At 34.0% G+C, this 19,685-nt stretch overlaps 1 protein-coding gene across 1 annotated transcript in view; it reads right to left on the reverse strand.

The window, feature by feature from the left end:
• The window catches only part of POLA3 (DNA primase POLA3), a 34,044-nt gene extending 20,855 nt beyond the window's left edge, over positions 1-13,189 (reverse strand). Inside the window, exons 1-14 of the mRNA XM_089792334.1 lie at positions 12,918-13,189; positions 12,624-12,737; positions 11,295-11,345; positions 10,983-11,158; positions 10,800-10,877; positions 10,587-10,698; positions 10,363-10,447; positions 10,214-10,265; positions 10,021-10,082; positions 9,790-9,905; positions 9,435-9,556; positions 9,253-9,321; positions 9,104-9,161; positions 8,794-8,867 (exon numbers count right to left, since the gene is read on the reverse strand). Of these exons, the coding sequence (XP_089648460.1) occupies positions 8,794-8,867; positions 9,104-9,161; positions 9,253-9,321; positions 9,435-9,556; positions 9,790-9,905; positions 10,021-10,082; positions 10,214-10,265; positions 10,363-10,447; positions 10,587-10,698; positions 10,800-10,877; positions 10,983-11,158; positions 11,295-11,345; positions 12,624-12,737; positions 12,918-12,936 (1,188 nt within the window). The 5' untranslated portion in view covers positions 12,937-13,189. The remainder of the gene's footprint in view (positions 1-8,793; positions 8,868-9,103; positions 9,162-9,252; positions 9,322-9,434; positions 9,557-9,789; positions 9,906-10,020; positions 10,083-10,213; positions 10,266-10,362; positions 10,448-10,586; positions 10,699-10,799; positions 10,878-10,982; positions 11,159-11,294; positions 11,346-12,623; positions 12,738-12,917) is intronic.
• Positions 13,190-19,685: the final 6,496 nt, after the last annotated feature.

The following is a 19,685-nucleotide window of genomic DNA, read 5'->3' on the forward strand; positions in this document are numbered from 1 at the left end:
TCTTTCATGCTCATCTTGTTTTCACCTGATATAACTTCAATAAGGAAATTGATAAAGCAAAAATGTGATCATTATAGTAGCTGTGAGAGAACTTATTCATTTCTATTATTACAATTTTGTTTATGCTCATCTTGTTTTCACCTGAGTTAACTTCATCGATTCATGTTCTGGAACTGTTTTTGTCAGTTCAAGTTAAAATCTTGTATGGTTTATTCTCTTGGCATATATGCCAAATGACAATTTTTTAGAACATTTACTGTAAGGAGAATACTGTAGCAAGTCCAGTATCAGTCAATTTTTTTATATGTATATGTTCAGGGCAAACAAATGGAACAGAAGCAGCGGACCGAAAGGAAGAGTGGAGAGCATTGTAACTTGCTAAGGGCAACGGCAGCCCCAATGAAATCAATGGCAACAGTGGGAAGCTCACAGATGCTAGAAGAGGCCAAGAAGCAGGACTTAGATCTTTATAAGCAGTCGTGTCATGCCCTTCCTCACATAATGGAAATATGTAACATTTCTGAGATCATCAACACTTCTGCATTACACTCAGCTATCTCAAACCAGTCCCGCAAGCACGCTGGTCTGACCAATCCGAAGGTTATTGATATGCTTGTTTTCGAAGTTGATGAAGATCTCAGGAACTGTCTTGATCATCAAAGCAGCAGCATCTCATCATTGGTCAATATGTTGTCAGTCAAGAAGGGAAAATACCGTCAAAAATAGGCGTTGTCGACAATTTTGGAGACTTTGAATTTCTTATTTCAATGATAACAATATCTTCTAAGTTAAAGATTGGCAAGTTTGATGTTTGGTCTTATGATCGGCTGAATATCTCTCTGTTTGATTGATTTTGAAAAGTGCTCTTCATAGCCGACTCAAAGCTCCTCCGGCAATTCACCGTATTTGCATTGGTTTGGCATCCTTCAACATAATCAATTTTTTTGGTTCACATTATTAAGTGCCTTCATTGTCATTGGTTCCTTTTTTATTGTCTTGTGTATTCTCATGCGATGGATCTGTGTGACGATCATCCTTTATTTCTTTGTAAATAATGATTATAGCTTGCTTCGCAGAAAGGATCATGCATTGGATAAGTTATCCTTGCCAGGTCAGAGACGTTATGTTTGAAACAGCTCATTGGCATTCAAAGCAAGCATTGCCTTGCTCGTGTCCTTGACTTCGCAGGAGATGAAGAGGAATCGTCTTCAGATACTCTTGGCATGTATTGTGTGGCAAAAGGAAAACATTTGGTGAGAATCTATTGGTTGTGTGCATCTCCTAAACTACAAAGCAATGATTGAAATCCGATCAGAATAGTAATCAACATAACCCTGAACAAGTTCATTACCTAGACCTAATAGCAAAGTCTATAATGGCCTTGATTTTTTGGAAGTATTGTATTTTGGTTGTTCAGTAAAGACGTCTGAGCTTATTGTTAAGTAGTACGGAAGAAGTAAAGTCCTGCTTGTTCGCTTGGAACTGCGTGGATTTACCTTCCTTGTCTGCAACTGATGGAGTTAACACTGCTCAGCTGAAGCAATATAATATGAGAAACAAAGCAAGACAAGGTGAAACACGCCTTGCAACATTAAGTATTTTACTATTGTTTAAATTAATCTTTAGGAGACTGCGTATGTTTTTGGAGTAATATTTAAATCATAAGCGGTTCGAGCTCAATTATAATGATTGCATATGAAAGAGATTAGTATTATTGAGATGTTAATATCATATTTTTATTTATTGATGCTATGAGCTTTACATTAGTTGTAGAGGCCCTATTCTGAATCTCTTTGTGTATGTGTGCTTAATGAGATTAGATCACAAAGAGAGAAGTATTTATGGTTATATTGCTTGAAAGTGATTGCTTTTAGCATTGATAGTTGATTTTTAATAATCTCTCTTTGTTGCAAGATGCAACAAGAAAAACAATGATTAAAAGGGAGATGTTTTGGCTTCACAGTGAGGCTTCATAATTAAGAGGAAGCGCTTATGGAATCCCCGTCATTCTCATATATGCTTGTAATGCATGTGGTATTTATGAAATTTGAGACTTAATTGGAACCAAGTATTGTTTTTGTCATGCCTATTTCTATTCTTTTGTAAATAGATAAGATTGTAAGAATCAGCTATGATAACTCTTTCACTCTGGGAAGTGAACATCATGATAAGAGAGTCTATGATGACATCATGTTGAAAGATTTCATGATGGGAGTTAGATGTCATGTTGAGAGATTCCATGATAGTTCACGTTGAGAGATTTTTTGATTAAAGGCTTAGCTGTGATTCTTACACATCTATCATGCTCATTGATTCCATGATTATTAACAATGAGTATGTTGTTCTCTTAGTGTCATGTTGAGGGATTCCATGATAAAAGCTGGTTGTGTTTCTTGCACTGTTTTCATGTCGAGTAATTGTACAAATTTTATAAGATCTATATGACTAGATTTTATCATTGACATTTTGGTTGCAGCCTTGTGTGACTATTCAACTAAAGATCTCTCTCTGGCTAATGAGTGTTGGAGATTGTAGTTGCGATAGAGATCTTTATCTCTAGAAGAATGGACGGTAGTATCATTATGGCCACCTTCAACTGAAAAAGACATTTATGATAAGCTATAATATTAAATATTATGAAGTGTCATTCAACATGCATTGAGGCATGGAAACACAAAGAGATGTATTTGAAAATTATGAGTCATATTTTGTGAAACTCAAGAAACCTTTGGTTGTAATGTGAAGAGTCTCTTCTATATATATATATATATATATATATATATATATTGCATCAAGCGAAGGACATTGTACACTTGAACATTTTATGATCATTAAAATGATATTTTGTTGTGTGGCCGGGTTTTTCCCTTCATTCTAGAAGGGTTTTCCCAAGGTATTTCTAGTGCTTATTGTTTCAGTTTTGGCTCTTTTGTTTATCATTGATTTTTGGGCTAAATCCAACACAAACAATGCAACATGCAAAGAACAAACCAAGCCAAGCACCACCAAAACTGCTCAGATTCAACTAATGGACAAAAAATCCTTGTATATCTCCAAACAATCATATGTCCCCATTAGGCATTAGCAGAACAATAGTTCTAAAGATTTGTTGACGATGCAATGCAAGCCTGGTGTATTTCCAAAGGAGATGACCAAACCCTAGCTAACAATCACACAACAAAAACAAGACAAGAACACAAGATCTAGATCAATTGCAACAAGTTTTATTTTCAGAATCATGAAGTTACATCCAACATGTCGGGCCATAAGGCCTTCTCGATTACATCCAATACAATAAGAACAAAGACTCAATTCTTAGATTCGACCCTTAAACTCAAGGCTATCATCCCACAGGATGCCCCTAGCCCTCTACTACTCATCTACTCATACCTCGCTACCCCTTGCTTGCTCTCTCACAATCGCAAGCCCTAAATTTATACATAGGCCACCATAAGTGGACATTTAAAATATAACATACCCTTCGACAAACATATTAGACCGATTAGCCTAAATTTCAATTAATTACAATAATGAATTAATACCAAGTCGACACACATAAATCCACCTCAAAATCCACGCCAATCAGCCGAAACAATCAACAACAACCGGTCACCAAGAAAAACTCCAAAAGAGATGTGATCACAAACATAGCCTCTATGAACAGCAAGGAACTGACCCTTTTCATAGCACCTGCTAGGAATCTCTACAAATTGACCGCACAACAAATCTCAAAAAATTGCCCAAAACAAGGAACTTCACCAAACCAAAAGAAAATTCCTACAAGATCATGCAAGATCACCAAGAACCCAAGATGCTCCTACATCAATTGATGATCTCAAACAAGTCTTAATCTTCTACTCATGATGAACTAAGACTGAGTGTTAGATACTACCAATCACACTCAAAGGCAAAGTTCTTAATTCTATACAACACACAATAAACCTTGTTTTGGTCTAATCTTTACCAATTATTCAATTGAAAGCCACTTTGATAGCACTTAATAAAGCAATGAACAAAATATGCAACATATATTTATCTTTTTAACATTAAAGACTTAAGCGTGAAGTAGTAGTTCAAGAGAATATATGATGGTTTAAGCCTTGCAATGATTTCCTTTAAACTTGAACTTCAATGGTGCATCAAAGCGAAATTATATCTCAACAGAAGTTGGTGTGTTTATAAGGAATGACCAGTACACATATGAAAGATTCTCGATTTTTCTAGCTGTTTATTCCAACAATGAAGCAAAATGGCTAGCTATAGTAGAGATTCTCGACCTTACTTGGGAGATTGGATTCAAAAGATAATTGTGAAAGGGGACTCTTTAGTTGTTATCAAGATTTGACTAAATGAGATTGTTGTAGCAAGAAGGCAAAATTTTTGGATGAGTGTTGTTATTTGTAATGGCTTTGGGGACGTTTCTTCACTCACTGCTTCCAAGAATGTAACAAATTGAAAGATTGACTTGCTAATTATGGTGTAGACTTGACTCCCTTTTCTTGTTTGATAGTGAATAGAGTTGAGGTTTGGAATGGTTTGGAAAATATTTTTGTCTTGAACGTGCCTCCTTAATTCTTCTTTTTAAGGACTTGGCAAATTTCCATCCCCATATCCATCAATAGGTTTTTTTGGCCTTTTTTATTTCTCATGGGGAGCACATCACTTGTGTTTAGCCATTGTTACAACTTCTCCATCAGCCAAATGTTGTTCATTCATAATAACATGGCAAATTGCCTTGTGATATGATGTTATGCACAGGATCTTGTTTTATAGCCAACCTTGCCTTCTATTTGCCGTTGTGTAAGCTTATTATGGTTTCCTCTTAGTACTTGTATACATCATTTTTGGTGTCTTGTTTGATGCTAAGTGTGGACCTTGCCATTGTCTATGGTGGTTTTTGTTGGTCCTTATGCCCTAGTTGTTATGGCCGAAGATATGAGATTTTCACAACTTTGTGGGCCCTTCCTTTGCACTATTCTTTTGGATCATAGGTTCGAAGTAATATCCAACTACTCCACTCTAAGATCCTCAAGTGGTAAAATGCATTACAGGCCTAGATGGAGCTAGTGATTCTAGTACTCTTTTTTGTATCCTCATGAAAGAGTTCCCAAATTGCTTGGATTAGAAGGTCTCACATGGGGAAGTGTAGAGTTGGGTATGTTGTTACTTGCTCCCTAATGGATCTCTTTTTGTGGCCAAAATGCCCTCTTCTTTCAAATGTGCTACCTTGTGGGAGCCGAGTTCTAGGGATTTTGGGGCCTAGAATATTAAAATATCCATTGTCTAGCCTTCTAACTTACTAATTGTGTTCTATTCTATATTATCTTCTTTTTACCCACTCAAATGCCATCCTAGATGTTACCAGCACATTAATACTCCCCATGAATGGTGGATGGTGTTTTCTTGTAAGGAGGTGAATTATGGAGTTGATTTTCTCCATTTGTTTGATTTCGGCTCTCCAAATTTGAAGAGAAAAAAGCATTGGGTGGTGGCTTCAACCTTCAATTGGGTTCATTTCCTAATGGTTGTGGTGGCTTGTGCAATTGATGTGTATCAACTCTGCCATTGATTTTATTTTGTTGATGTTTTCTTTTTTCAATTTCATCTTTCTTTTACATTTTTTGGGTTGTCTAGTCTAATATAGGGCTTTAAAAAATTTCTCTACTAGTCTTTTGGTTATAGATATATCTCCACTTTCTTTTACATGTGATTGTTTACTAACCATTTCTAGTTGTTGGAGAAAAGCTACGATTAGAGTTAGATGAGAGAGTGAGTGTTTAAAAGGAAAGTCAAATTTGAACACAAGGAAAACTAGTTCATGCACATGCCCTAAAGTTTGGGAAGACAAGCACAAGCATTGATGTCCTCTTGGACAACTGGACATCAAAGTTAAGGTATGTAGCAATGCAAGAGTGAAGCAAGCCTAAGAATAATTAAAGGGCATAAGCTAGAGTGTGATGTCCCTTTTTGGTCCATTCAAACATTATTAGAAAGTTCCAAGATTCTTGAAGAATGCAAGCTTTATTAGACACAGATTTTGGCTATGACAGTGTGGTCAAAAATTCAAGTTGACTCCAATGGTATTTTCTGAAAGGCATTTTCAACTTTTTGGAGAAGATCGCTATTTTTGGAAAGCACCAATTTTCAAAAGGTTTGATATCCTAAGGACTAAGAATATGTTTGGCATGGTTGGATTTCATATTTGATTCATTTTGATATTTTCCATAACTTTGGCTGAAAGTGCAAAAAAGTTAAGTAGTTAATTGAAAAAGTAAAAATAAAAAACTACTACTTACATTTAATTATATAAAGCAATCTAAAACCACTTTTTGGAGGGAAATTAAGAGGACACAGAATAATATTTTATTTGTTATTACACAAAGAATAATCTTTTTATTAATCAGAAAAATACTTATAAAAGGGATTAAAGAGGAAAACAGCTCATTACTGGCATTTGATATTTTAGGGTCTGTTTGGTTCCTGGAAGATGACGGGAATTGGCTTTTTCAAAATCCGGATTTGAAATTTTTTGCATTTGTTTCAAAATTGGCAAAATGAAATTAGCATAGCAGACTTCCAATTTTGCCTCAAAACTAGATTTTCCAACTTCCTACTAGCAAGTAGGAATTGAAAATCAAAACCTGGTTATGTTTTTCAAGGAGTGTAAACACAATATATTGGACTAATTTGTGAAATTTGCCTTCAACTCCAAGCTTATGCATTAAAATGTGTCTTTACACGCATCTTCCGAGTGAAACAAACAGTTCAAGTAAAATCCCAAAAATCAGAATGAAGATTTGCAAAACCTTGATTTGGCTAAACCAAGGTTTGTAGAAATCCCGGTTTTTTAAATTCCACGAACCAAATAGACCCTTATTGAAACTTCAACTTGTGGAGTTGAGTATATTTCTACCACCATAGGATTAAAAACATCAAGCAAAGATTGGTTTCGGAAGTGATAGATTGTTCACACTAGAGCTGAATGTTCAAGTCTGAAGATGTGTTGAAAAGATAATTATTCTTCCAATTTGGTATATAAGTCCTGGAAATTACAAATTTATTGAAGATTTGTGTTTCAAATAATAAATTTGTGGAGTGCAATCTTGCTTTTTCCTGGCCATACTAGCTTGCAGGACAATCCAAGGCAATTGCTAATGGCTATCACTGTGCTGCTATCTTTGGGAAGGAATAAGGAGGTAAAAAAAGGTTGCAAATCAGTCAACCGTTATCACTAATCTGAGTGAAAATTAGTTTCAGCTGTTAATGTATTAAGTTTGGTCGCAGTCACTGCTCCATTTTCTTGTGCCTTCTGACCACTATACTCAGAAAAAACATTTCAGCATTTTCTGTATCAGCTAGGAGGGCAGAATTTAATAATTTCAATCTCGGATGTTTGAATGTTCGTTTCAGCTATTGTATCACAACTGCTTGTTTAAATGTCTATGAATTGTTCCATGATTACAAATTATTTGGGAGGATGTCTACGATCATCAATGAAAGTTGCAGCTTTTCTACACTGTAAAACTCATAAATATTGTTCAGTAACCAGTTAAATGTCTATGAATTGTTCCATGATAACAAATTATTTGGGAGAATGTCTACGATCATCAATGAAAGTGGCAGCTTTTCTACACTGTAAAACTCATATATTGTTCAGTAACCAATTTGCTATCTTATGAAGTGCTAGATGAAGTGTCTCAGTAAAAAGCTGAAAAATATGCAAGTTTGCAAGTTTGTTGAAAAATATTGTAGGGCCACTACCTGTGATGGAAAAATGACCAGAAGTAACAAGACAATCATCAGTCATGTTAATAAAATGCAATGCACTAAACCAAACACAAAACAAGAGGGAAAGTATGCATTTTTCACCTCTAGAATTGGATATTGTTCTTGAATATTCTCAGTTAGACATTGTGGGAGTAATCAACATTATTGTGCCAAACGTACATGAAACTTTGGTATGAGAAGAAAAACGTAACTTTCAAGGGTGTTAGAGATAATGTGGAACAAAGCAAAGTCAAGGCAAAGCAAGCAAATGAATCTAAACGAAAGTAGGAATCAAAAGAATCTTTTTTAAAAGGAGAAAAATGAATAAAAGTAACTACAAGAAAAGAGTACTTCTATTCAAGATCCAAAGAAACAAATGAGAAAAAAGGTTGAAGATTCAAATTTCTTGAACAAGGATTTATGTCGGCAAAAGAATCAACTAAGGGTGCAGCATATAAACATCTACATCATTATAGGAGTGACAAAACATGGAAGCATGGTGCTCCGCGTCAAAGACACTAACCATGGATGCACATGGAATCAAAGGAAAAATCCCTTAGCAGCACAATTGATAACTGCTCATAACCTAAAACCACAGGATGTATAAGAAAAGTATTATACTTCACAACCAGGGCTATCAGGGAATGATAAACAAGGAACATCTGGATGGGGGAGATAATTTGTAAGCTAAGTGCTGAGCAATGTCAAGCGTACAGAGCTCATAGAACATATTCTTGACCTAGTCAAGCTCTTGAACAACTTAAACAAAATTAAAACACTACACATACATGAGACAACGTAATGAACTTCCAATAACTGCACATTTCCTTCATTAATGAAGAGGTAGGTAAAAAAAATACATATAATTGTAACACCATTCACAAACTAGTTTCTCAATTTCCGTTCAATGGACCTCGGTTTAATTATTACACCACATCTAATACCATATGATTATCCTGTCTCAGACCTAAAGAAGTGCCTCCAGTTAACCACTTAAAATACTACAAAATAAGGTAAGGCTCTTACTTGAGAAAGAGTGGGTACGCTTGTAGGATCAAAGTTCTCACAATCATCGGGATTTATTGGCACGCAGACACAACCTGCAACATATGAAGGAATGGATGACTACAAGTTAGCAAAACAGACCTTAATATGTGATTGATTTACAAATTGATTGATAGAAAATAAGGCCACATGCAGAATCAGATTGACAAATAAATTATGAGAACAAGCTACTGTAATCATCAAAGCAGACAAAACATGCAAAGGAAAGAGCCAAGCTACATCTCCAGAATCTAGAAAAAACAAACGTAAGAAACAAGAGAAAATAACAAACCAGTCTTTGGATGAATACAAAATGGTGCCTTTAGCAAGTGATTCATATGCTTTGACACCTGGCAGGATATTAAGAAGATTTTATTCTTATGTGAAATTGACTACTTACATAAAAACCCAGAAGGCTTCGTGATAACCAATATTATATACCTCCATGTCTAACCGAGGGTAGGTGTAAGAGAAAACAATTTCCTCAATGCAATGCCGTAATCCTGGAGCCTGTAACATAAGTTCCAGACAAACAAAATACACAAGATCAAAACATTAGACTGCATAAGATGCACTATAAATCTAAATAATTTTCATGGAATTCAGATGAATCAAAACCTTACCCTATGTTTGCCTGACTCAAGTAGCTGTCTCAATTGTTTCCAGCGACCAATGTTATTATCTTCTTTTGAAATAGATGATCGCCTGTTTTCTCGCCATTTCTCTCGAAATTGGGATGCAATTGCTGCCAATTTCATATTACACAACATAAAGAAGAAAAACACAATGACGTCATCAATTTAAAAATATATTGCAGGAACCAAAATTTTAGATAGTCAGTAAATCAGAATGAATATACTTAAAGAAAGAGAAACGGCATATTACTAATGACCCAGATTCAATAAAGCTATAATCAGCTAGAGCATGATTGAGTCTATTGCATAATAAGACAATGAAATTGGTTTAGACAAACCCTACAATCATCTGGTATCAAATTCAGTATCTTCTGATATCTGTCTTCCAATGAAAATAACTTTTGGCTTGGAAGTATTTTCTCTTCAAAGTAAACCCTTAAGACATCTGCATAAGCTCTTCTGCAGAAAGAATTTCTTGATGTCCTTACACATGATAATTGAATCCACTAATAATGAAAATAAAAATTAAATTACAACTAGAACTGATTGAAAAACTACCACAGAAGGAACATACGTCAAGGAAGGATGCAGCACGGGCCCACTCAGAGAGACCATTTTGTTACTGTTTTCACCCCCCTGCACGAATGAAATTATAGCTACAGTTAATGTTGGTCTGTGTGGAGAATATAAAGAATACTAACTTCAGAGACTATCAAACTATATCACGATGCTTCGTGTAAGTCAATACAGATACCAAGGAGACCAACCTTGTATACACGAAAATAGGAAGCAATTGCAGCTCTTTGCTCATTGGTAAGCCTGTTCATAGTGCTACTCTTAGTTCTTCATTACAGAAAAATATGCATGCTGATGTTGATACATTTTGAGTGTTTTAAAAAAGGAAGAAATCTCTCACCTTCTTGCTCTTCCATCACAGACCCAGCAATGAACCCCACGGCGGCCGCTATAAACCCAGAGGATGTGCTCAAAACCAAAATCCTCTGCAAATAGGTATGGCAGTAAATTACAAGTTATTGACAACAATACAGATGATAGTACTGACATGGCTATTACACAATATTTCCGTGTACCAAGATCCAATTTCAACTCATGACCATTTAACATTCAATATAACCAAACCTCGGAGACAAGTATCTATGACTTTAATAGCAATAGTCATCAAATGCCAGCAGTCTACGCAAACATCGGCTCCAGAACAACAATATCGTACATCATCATAGTCAGTCATATCCTGGTTAAAAATGCTTTAAAATGTCAGCTATGATCACAAAAGACAACGTCAATGTAACATGCAATCTAATCTATTGAATGCCTTTTTAAACTCAAACTCACAATATCAAAAACCAGCTCTCTTTCAACAGGACTGAAAACCTTGTCTCCTACTTGAGCATATGCGTGTCTCTTTGCAGGCTGAGAGAAAAATAGAAACAGTGGAGCCATACATGATAAAGATCATACCATTTCTTCGGAATTCAAAATGAAAAAGAGGAAAGGTTGTAACAGTGTATCTCATACGTCAACATTGTACACAGCTCCAATATCTATCTTATGTGGACACTTCTCTTTGATAGAATTCTCCATATCTGCTGCATCATGAAAAGACTGAAACCGAATATATATATCATGCTCTAGAGTAAAAGAGAACTCCCTTCGACCAAAATAAGATGAATCACAGGCTGGATGCTTCCCATCTGCACATAAATTCGTAAATTTAATGCCAGAACATTTAAGCATAACATCCAGTAATTGATGCAGCTGTTTGCTTTATTTGGGGAGAAGGGAGTTGTATCAAAATTTAGTTGAGTTATTAAAGGAAATTAAACTTACCATGTCCACACGACAGCCACTTGAACATTTCGGCATATGGAAACAATTTTCCTGCACAGTTGTAGAAGTCATACTTCAAACTAATCTGAAGTTCAGACTGTTTTAGCAAAGCTGGATGCTTACCAAAACAGATCCTTATATTAAATATTTTCACAACATAATGATAAAACACAATATGAAACATACACCACTACACCTTTCACTTGTAAGGCACGTCTATGCAATCCAAGATATCCAATTCTACATTAAAAATAACGAATATGCATAAAGTAGCACAGCAAAACACAAAAACTACATGTCCATGGGCATTTAGTCATATCCTAACGTATAATACAATGTATGTTGATATAATTTAAAAGGATAGCACATAAATGCCTGGAGATAAGGAGCTTAAGTACACAATGCAACAGCTATTGGAGGTGCAATCTATCTCCAATGAGAAAATGTAACCTTGTGCGGACAAGCAGTTCAGAGTCAGCATGAAATATTAATTTAACGAAAAGTTCAACCTCAACTACAGTATACCTCACGGTGGGAACCAATGGCATTGATAATTATCCCCAGGAAAAACAAAACCATCAAGGGATGAGTAGTTTAGAGAAAAGCCCTGACCTCAAATAGACTGTAACTTGACTTGGAATTGAACATATCAATCTACGCCCCCAGAGAAATTAAACCCATATAAGGGCAAGTAGTTCAGCACCGTCATCGAAGGTTAATTTGGGGAAAAGCCTAATGCTCGAAGTTAGCATTGAAGATTAGTTTAAACTTTAGAGAAATGCCATGACCTCGGATAGACTATAACTTGACATGGAATTGAACATATCAATCTACGCCTCAAGGGAAATCAAACCCATGTAAGCACAAGTAGTTCAGCACCATCGTCGAAGGTTACTTTAGGGAATAGCTAGCACCTCAACTGGACTATAACTTAATTTGGGAATTGAAGACATCAATCAGTAATGAAAGTTAATTGAAGACATCAATCCATATCCCAAGAGAGAATCGCATAATGTTGGGTTAAGAACCTTAGTGTCAATGCAAATCTATTATAGTTGAACAACTCGAAAATCGTAGCAATTTCTTTGGTTACGCAGGCATCCTGAAGGGGAATTACAAATCAGACAAGCACCTCTAAACAATGTCGGGATGATAACACATAAGCATGGGTACTTACTCCAAAGTCTGCATCCAAACTTGATTGAGAACAGACTTGGCGAAAGAATGTGCAAAAAATAGTAGCAGGATATTAGGGCTAAGTCAAATTACAGCAAGATTCCTACAGTATGTATTGCTATAGAAATTCAAGCCACAAAGGGAGGAACGTACCATAGTATACCCTGAGATAGTCGGCGTTGAATCCTTGAGGGATATGTGTTACTTGGGGATCATAATCAATCTGCATATCATCTTGCCCCTCTCCGGATTTATCTTCCTTTCCACCTGCAGATTTTAACTAGTCCTTCATCCCCACTACCATTCAAATTCCAAATGCCTAACTACAATCACTAAAATGCACTGCCTGAAAAAGCTACGACAAACGCTGTGACTTATATAATCTACAGATATATCATAACAAGCGTAATACCACCAAACGTTCTGATGAGAAGAAGATTTTCATACCAAGATGTTCATCTCCCATGGCTTCTGGAAAGCAGAGATCCGAAAAGTTGATTAATAAAAACGGGTTTCCAGCAGAAGCTATCTCTTTCTCTCCGTCACAAATGTGGACTGAAAGTTCCCCATCTATGACTAAATGACATAGAAGTCGCCCAAATCGGGGGCAATGGAGGATGAGTATTTTGGCGGGAAATGGGATTAGCCCACACGGACAGTTAATTTTGATGACAGGATAATCGTAGCGTGAGGTTATGGGTACCTAGTTTTCTATTGTCTGTACCGTTGGGCTAGAGGATGTCACTTAAGTGATCCGAATACCTTCTAAACAAATAAAAAATTATTTAATTGATGTTTCTAAAATATATTGAAAATATATAAATAATGAAATTTAATATGCTACAAATAAACTTAGTCCTAATGCTATAAATATGTACAAGTTAGAATAGATTTATTGAAAAAAGGAATGTTAAATATTATGAAGATTGAATAAATATGTAATTAAATGTGTAAGTATGTAATTATGTTTTTGATATAGAAGATTGTAGAGTAATAAGATTATTTTCAATGTTGTAAAAAATTATTTTTATCTTGTTGATTTACAAATTCAATATATTGTCAAAATTTAGATCTATAATTATGGAGGTGGTTTATGCATATAAGTGATCATGTACTTTTATATCGTAATTTGCAAACCATTAAACTTTATTCACTTCAATTTTCAAAAAACTAAGTATACATAAGGATAGTGGTGTTTATAACCATTTTTGAGGAATTTGTCAAATTGTGATATTTGTGTTTCCTAAATTGGGTCTCTTGATGAAAATTTGTGCAAACAAGTGCACAATATGCTCCTAGGATGATGATGTGATGGTAATATAAAAAAATTAGCAACTCAAAATTAAAGAGAACTCATAATTTTAAGGTAGTTATTAGACTCTAGATATATGTTGGATGATTCATTTCCAACTTAGTGTAAGAATTGAAGAAAAATCAGCTCCACAATACTCAAGAATCACCTGCATGCAAACTTGTCACAAAACGAGAGAAGGAAAAATGTTGTGGAGCGTAAAAGTTAATGATCCAAAAAAGATGAGTCATATTAATTGTACAAAACAAAAAAATACAATACAATTATATAATGTTGTCTTGAAAATATGAGGAGAGAATTCTTATAAAAGGATACTAGAAACCTTGAAGGAGAAAATCCTAAAGAATTATAAGAAGCTTAAGTTTAGCTTAAGTGTAGAGTATAATAGACTAAGTAATTATTAGCCACAACATGATAACTCTAACACCCCCCACTTAAGATAAACTCGGAGAGAAGCTAAAACAACTAAGGACTAAGAATGCATGTAGACAAAATGTGTGAAAGTAATAATGGGTCTTGGCAACTGGGGATGATGAGGTAACCAAGTACAAAAGAAGATGAAGACTAGAAGAAGGCTCCAAACTAGAGATTGTCCCAAAAAATAGGAACAAAAGAATGACCGTGAAGAACACCACTGAAGCATGAAGAAGTTGCAAACACTATCAAAGAGTAATTGTTGATTTGAAGAACCTCCACTAAAATAGAACATGAATAGGTAGAGAAGACTATAATTTGTATGAGTGCCCTCAAATGACACCACTCGTATCAGGAGGAAAACAAAGGCAAACAACTAAGCTCAAAGATATAGATGACATAAAATACAAAAAGCCTAAAGAGAAGATTAATTGAACCAGGGAAGCATTAAAGCCAACAGGAAACCCCCCCTCCCCCCCCACCCATAAAGTGGATAAGGAGAGGTGACAGGTACACTTTTGAAAGGATGACCAATAAGAATTGCATGATGAAGGACCAAGAACATCGAAGGTGCAAAGAAAGTACATAATAGTGACGTGGAAGGATCACTCTCTTGACACGTATCATGAGAGTAATGTTGGGGAAGAAACACTCACTTGAAAAAGTAAGTTGACAAATAAAGGTGAGCATCAACCTCCCATGGCACTTTACAATTTAGTGCATGTATAATAAGGCACAAGATGTGCAAGATCTCAAGCATATAATGCATAGTGGCACTTTATCTCTATACATTTGCATAATGAACATGCTTACAAAAAGGTGTCTACAACGATTACAAGAGACAAGAGGCTAGAAATAAAGAATAACATCCAAAGATGAGCCATTCCACTGAAAGAAACAGATTCTTAGACTTGAAATATCCAAGAAATTCACCTGTAGAGCACAGAAATGCCTATATATATATATATATATATATATATATATATATATATACTAGAATTCGAGAAAAAAATTACCTATATCACTAGAAAGTACATATAACTAGTTTTTCAATGATATATATTTTTTGAAAAAATAAGTCTGGATGCTTGAGTTAAGTTTTTCATAATCCCAATGGTTGGTGGTGGAAGGGTTGTGGGTAGAGTCCCTAGACCACCATGTGATTGCAGATTAGCACTGGACGAGGCTAAAGAGTGATGGTGGCATTGCAGCGATGGTGGTGACAGTGGTTGTTAGGTGGCCCTTAGGTGGAGTGAAGTTTTTAAAGAGGAAGTTTTTTAAAAACAAAAATTCTTTAAAAAAATTATTTAAAATGATTTTTATTACTTTTTTGCCTCAAACTCCTTGTTGAAGGTCGTACCATCTAGAGGCAAAAAAAATCAACTGTGGCATACAAATATGGAGCTCTGATACCATGTAAGAGTTCAAAAAAAATCAATTCCACAACTCCAAGAATCACCTGCATGTAGCTATGTTACAAAATGAGAAAAGGAAAAAAGCTATGGAGGCCAAAAGTTAATGATAAAATAAGAAGAAGAAAAAGTGTCATATTGATCGTGCAAAATAAAGCATCTAATACAATTAAACAATTTTGTCTTGAAAATACAAAGAGAGAATCCTTGTAAAAGGATGTTAGAAACCCCAAAGGAGAAAATGCTAAAGAATTATAAGATGTCTAAGTTTGGCTTAAGTGCATAGTATAATAGACTAATAATTAAATATATAATTATTTGCCAAAACATTATAACTCTAACACTTAGTACTCCACCCAAGTGAATGATTTACTGTAATGTAGACTTAAATCAATTCATATTAACTAGTGAATAAAGTGAGAATATTTTGACAGTTTTGAAAAAAAAAATGTTACCTTAGACAATCAAATCCATATTTGTGGACTTCATCCCAATTAGGTCCACACTTGTTTATCTAACCCAAAGAGAGAGAAAAAAACATAATTTTTATGGGATGAAATGTAATATGCACCTACAAGAACAAAATATGCACTTTAAATCTATAGCTTTTATCAAACATTAAAATCAACTATGGCCAAAATGGATGAACTTTATATGAAAATAGGGGTTTTGGGGTGTTCTAAGTACAACCACGAGGACAATTTAAACTTAAACTACCCAAAAAAAGAAATTCCACTACCAAATCCAACAAAAATCTTTGAAATCTAAAACCCTCAAAACTTTTAAAAATTCTTCAACAAATTTGAAGAAAAATAGCTCAAAATCTCTCACGAAGAGAGTAGGGGCATACAAATCTGGAGCTCTGATACCATGTAACAGTTTAGAAAAAATCAACTCCATGACTCCAAGAATCACTCGCATGTAGCTCTATCACAAAAGAGAAAAGGGAAAAAGCTATGGAGGCCAAAAGTTAGTGATAAAAAAAAGAGGAGTCATATTGATTATGCAAAATAAAGCATCTAATAAAATTACACAATTTTGTCTTGAAATACGAAGAGAGAAACCTTATAAAAGGATGCTAGAAACCCCAAAGGAGAAAATGTAAAGAATTATAAGATGCCTAAGTTTAGCATAAGTGTATAGTATAATAGACTAATAATTAAATATATAATTATTTTCCAGAACATTATAACTCTAACACTTAGTACTCCACCCAAGTGAGTGATTTAGTGTAATGTAGACTTAAGTCAATTCATATTAACTAGTGAATAAAGTGAGAATATTTTGACATTTTTTAATTAAAAAAATTGTTACCATGACAATCAAATCCATAGTTGTGGACTTCATCCCAATTATGTCCACACTTGTTTATCTAACCCAAAGAAAGAAAAAACATAATGTTTATGGGATGAAATGTAATATGCACCTACAAGAACAAAAGATGCACTTTAAAACTATAGCATTTATCAAACATTAAAATGAACAAAATTGTAACTTACTAAATTTTATGCAGAAAAAAAATACTAAAAAGTAGGGTGAGAGATTCCACCTATTATGGAAAGAGCAAAAAATATGACTATATAAATCAACATCTAACTCTAGCAATAACTCAATAGAATGACCATGTTTAGAAGCAAACAAATGTTAAAAATGGTATCTTGTGTACATGGAAAATATCTAACTCTACAAGTAACACATTATAAAAGGTTTCCATTTGTCTACATTATTGAAGCTCCATAGGGTGCCAATTTAAAATGAATGTCACTTCCATCAAACTCATAAGGAATATTAGTGATAATAAGTGCACCTCCAATTGGTTGCACGTGAATAAGTTTCAAGAAATTGAGGAAAAGGGGAAAATAAAATAAACGCGATAGTTTGTAATATGAGAAAAGGTCATCATCATATGACAAGGATGTAAGCCCACAAATTAGAGATAGGTATCAAGGCATTATGAAGGGTCACCCTAATATGTGCAAATGGTGAAATTAAGAAAACCACAAATGCTAGATAAGCATTGTCGATAACATCAATGACACAACCACAATAACATCATAAAAAGTACATTAAACATATATAAATAATCAATAAATGTAGATAAATGTATAGGCACATAAAGGAGAAAGACTAAATGTTTAAAGGATTACCTAGCAAGAAGATGATTGTAGGCAATAATGATACATTGGCATATAAATAATGAAATATTCCATAGAAGATGAACAATGTAATATACCCAATGAATAAAATATGGATCTAACCTTAAAAAATAGAGATATAGAGCAAAAAATATATGAAATCCCTTGTGCCAAATAAATGAGATCATAATTTTTATATAAAAATGTACATAACCAAAACAACATAACTTGTTTATTAATGAGAATATTAGTTAATATCTCCTAATAATTAGTGATTCAATTCAACAATGGAGGACAATGCATCAACAAAGGAAATGTTAAAAAAATATTGGAGTGCTTGGAAATAAAAAGTTATTATGCAAGGATGTTTATTAATGATTCAAAATTAGGAATATTATATTTGTATCTTACTCCCAATTCAAAATGGTCATTTGAGATGAAATTATGAGAACACTAGATTGTAGTTATTAGGACTCAAAAGTTATAATTGGTTATAACTAATCTTAGTTTTCGCGTCTAACAACATTTGATTCCCTCATACATATTGTTGCATTTTGTTCTCTCTAGCATCCAAATGCATTTCAACTATATATTTAATTTTCACGAAGACTACAAATGATTATAGGCATATAAATATGTTTACAATCTAACATCAAATATACCAATGATTAGTTTAGCATCTATCAAAACTGTATCACCCATCAAACATTAAAATGAACAAAATTGTAACTTACTAAATTTTATGTGGAAAAAAAAATACTAAAAAGTAGGGTGAGAGATTCCACCTATTACAGAAAGAGAAAAAAACTATGACTATGTAAATCAACATCTAACTCTAGCAATTACTCAATAGAAGGACCATGTTTAGAAGCAAACAAATGTAAAAAATAGTTTCTTATGTACATGGAAGATATCTAACTCTACAAGTAACACATTATAAAAAGTGTCCATTTGTCTACATTATTGAAGCTCCATGGGGTGCCAATTTAAAATGTATGTCACTTCCATCAAACTCATAAGGAATGTTAGCGATAATAAGTGCACCTCCAATTGGTTGCATGTGAATGAGTTTCAAGGAATTGAGGAAAAGGGAAAAATAAAATAAACACGATAGTTTGTAATATAGGAAAAGGTCATCATCATTTGACAAGGATGTAAGCCCACAAATTAGAGACATGCATCAAGGTATTTATGAAAGGTTGCCCTAATATGTACAAATGGTGAAATTAAGAAAATCACAAATGCTAGATAAGCATTGTCGATAACATCAATAACACAACCACAATAACAACATAAAAAGTGCATTAAACATGTATGAATAATCAATTAACGTAGATAAATGTATAGGCACATAAATGAGAAAGACTAAATGTTTAAAGGATTACCTAGCAAGAAGATGATTATAGGCAATAACGATACATTGGCATATAAATAATGAAATATTTCATAGAAGATGAACAATGTAATATACTCGGTGAATAAAATATGGATCTAGCCTTTAAAAATAGAGATATAGAGCAAAAAAAAAGAAATCCCTTGTGCTAAAGAAATGAGATCATAATTTTTATATAAAAATGTACATAACCAAAACAACATAACTTGTTTATTAATACGAATATTAGTTGATATCTCCTAATAATTAGTGATTCAATTCAGCAATGGAGGACAGTGCGTCAACAAGGGAAATGTTAAAAAAACATTGGAGTGCTTGGAAATAAAAAATTATTATGCAAGGATGTTTATTAATGATTCAAAATTAGGAATATTATATTTGTATCTTACTCTCAGTTCAAAATGGTCATTTGAGATGAAATTATGAGAACACTAGATTGTAGTTATTAGGACTCAAAAGTTAGAATTGGTTATAACTGATCTTAGTTTTTGCATCTAACGACATTTGATTCCCGCGTACATCTTGGTGCATTTTGTTCTCTCTAGCATC

The sequence above is a fragment of the Cupressus sempervirens genome, chromosome 7, assembly GCF_028749045.1.
Source record: "Cupressus sempervirens isolate cs-2001-9-10 chromosome 7, ASM2874904v1, whole genome shotgun sequence".
Taxonomy (NCBI): Eukaryota; Viridiplantae; Streptophyta; class Pinopsida; order Cupressales; family Cupressaceae; genus Cupressus; species Cupressus sempervirens.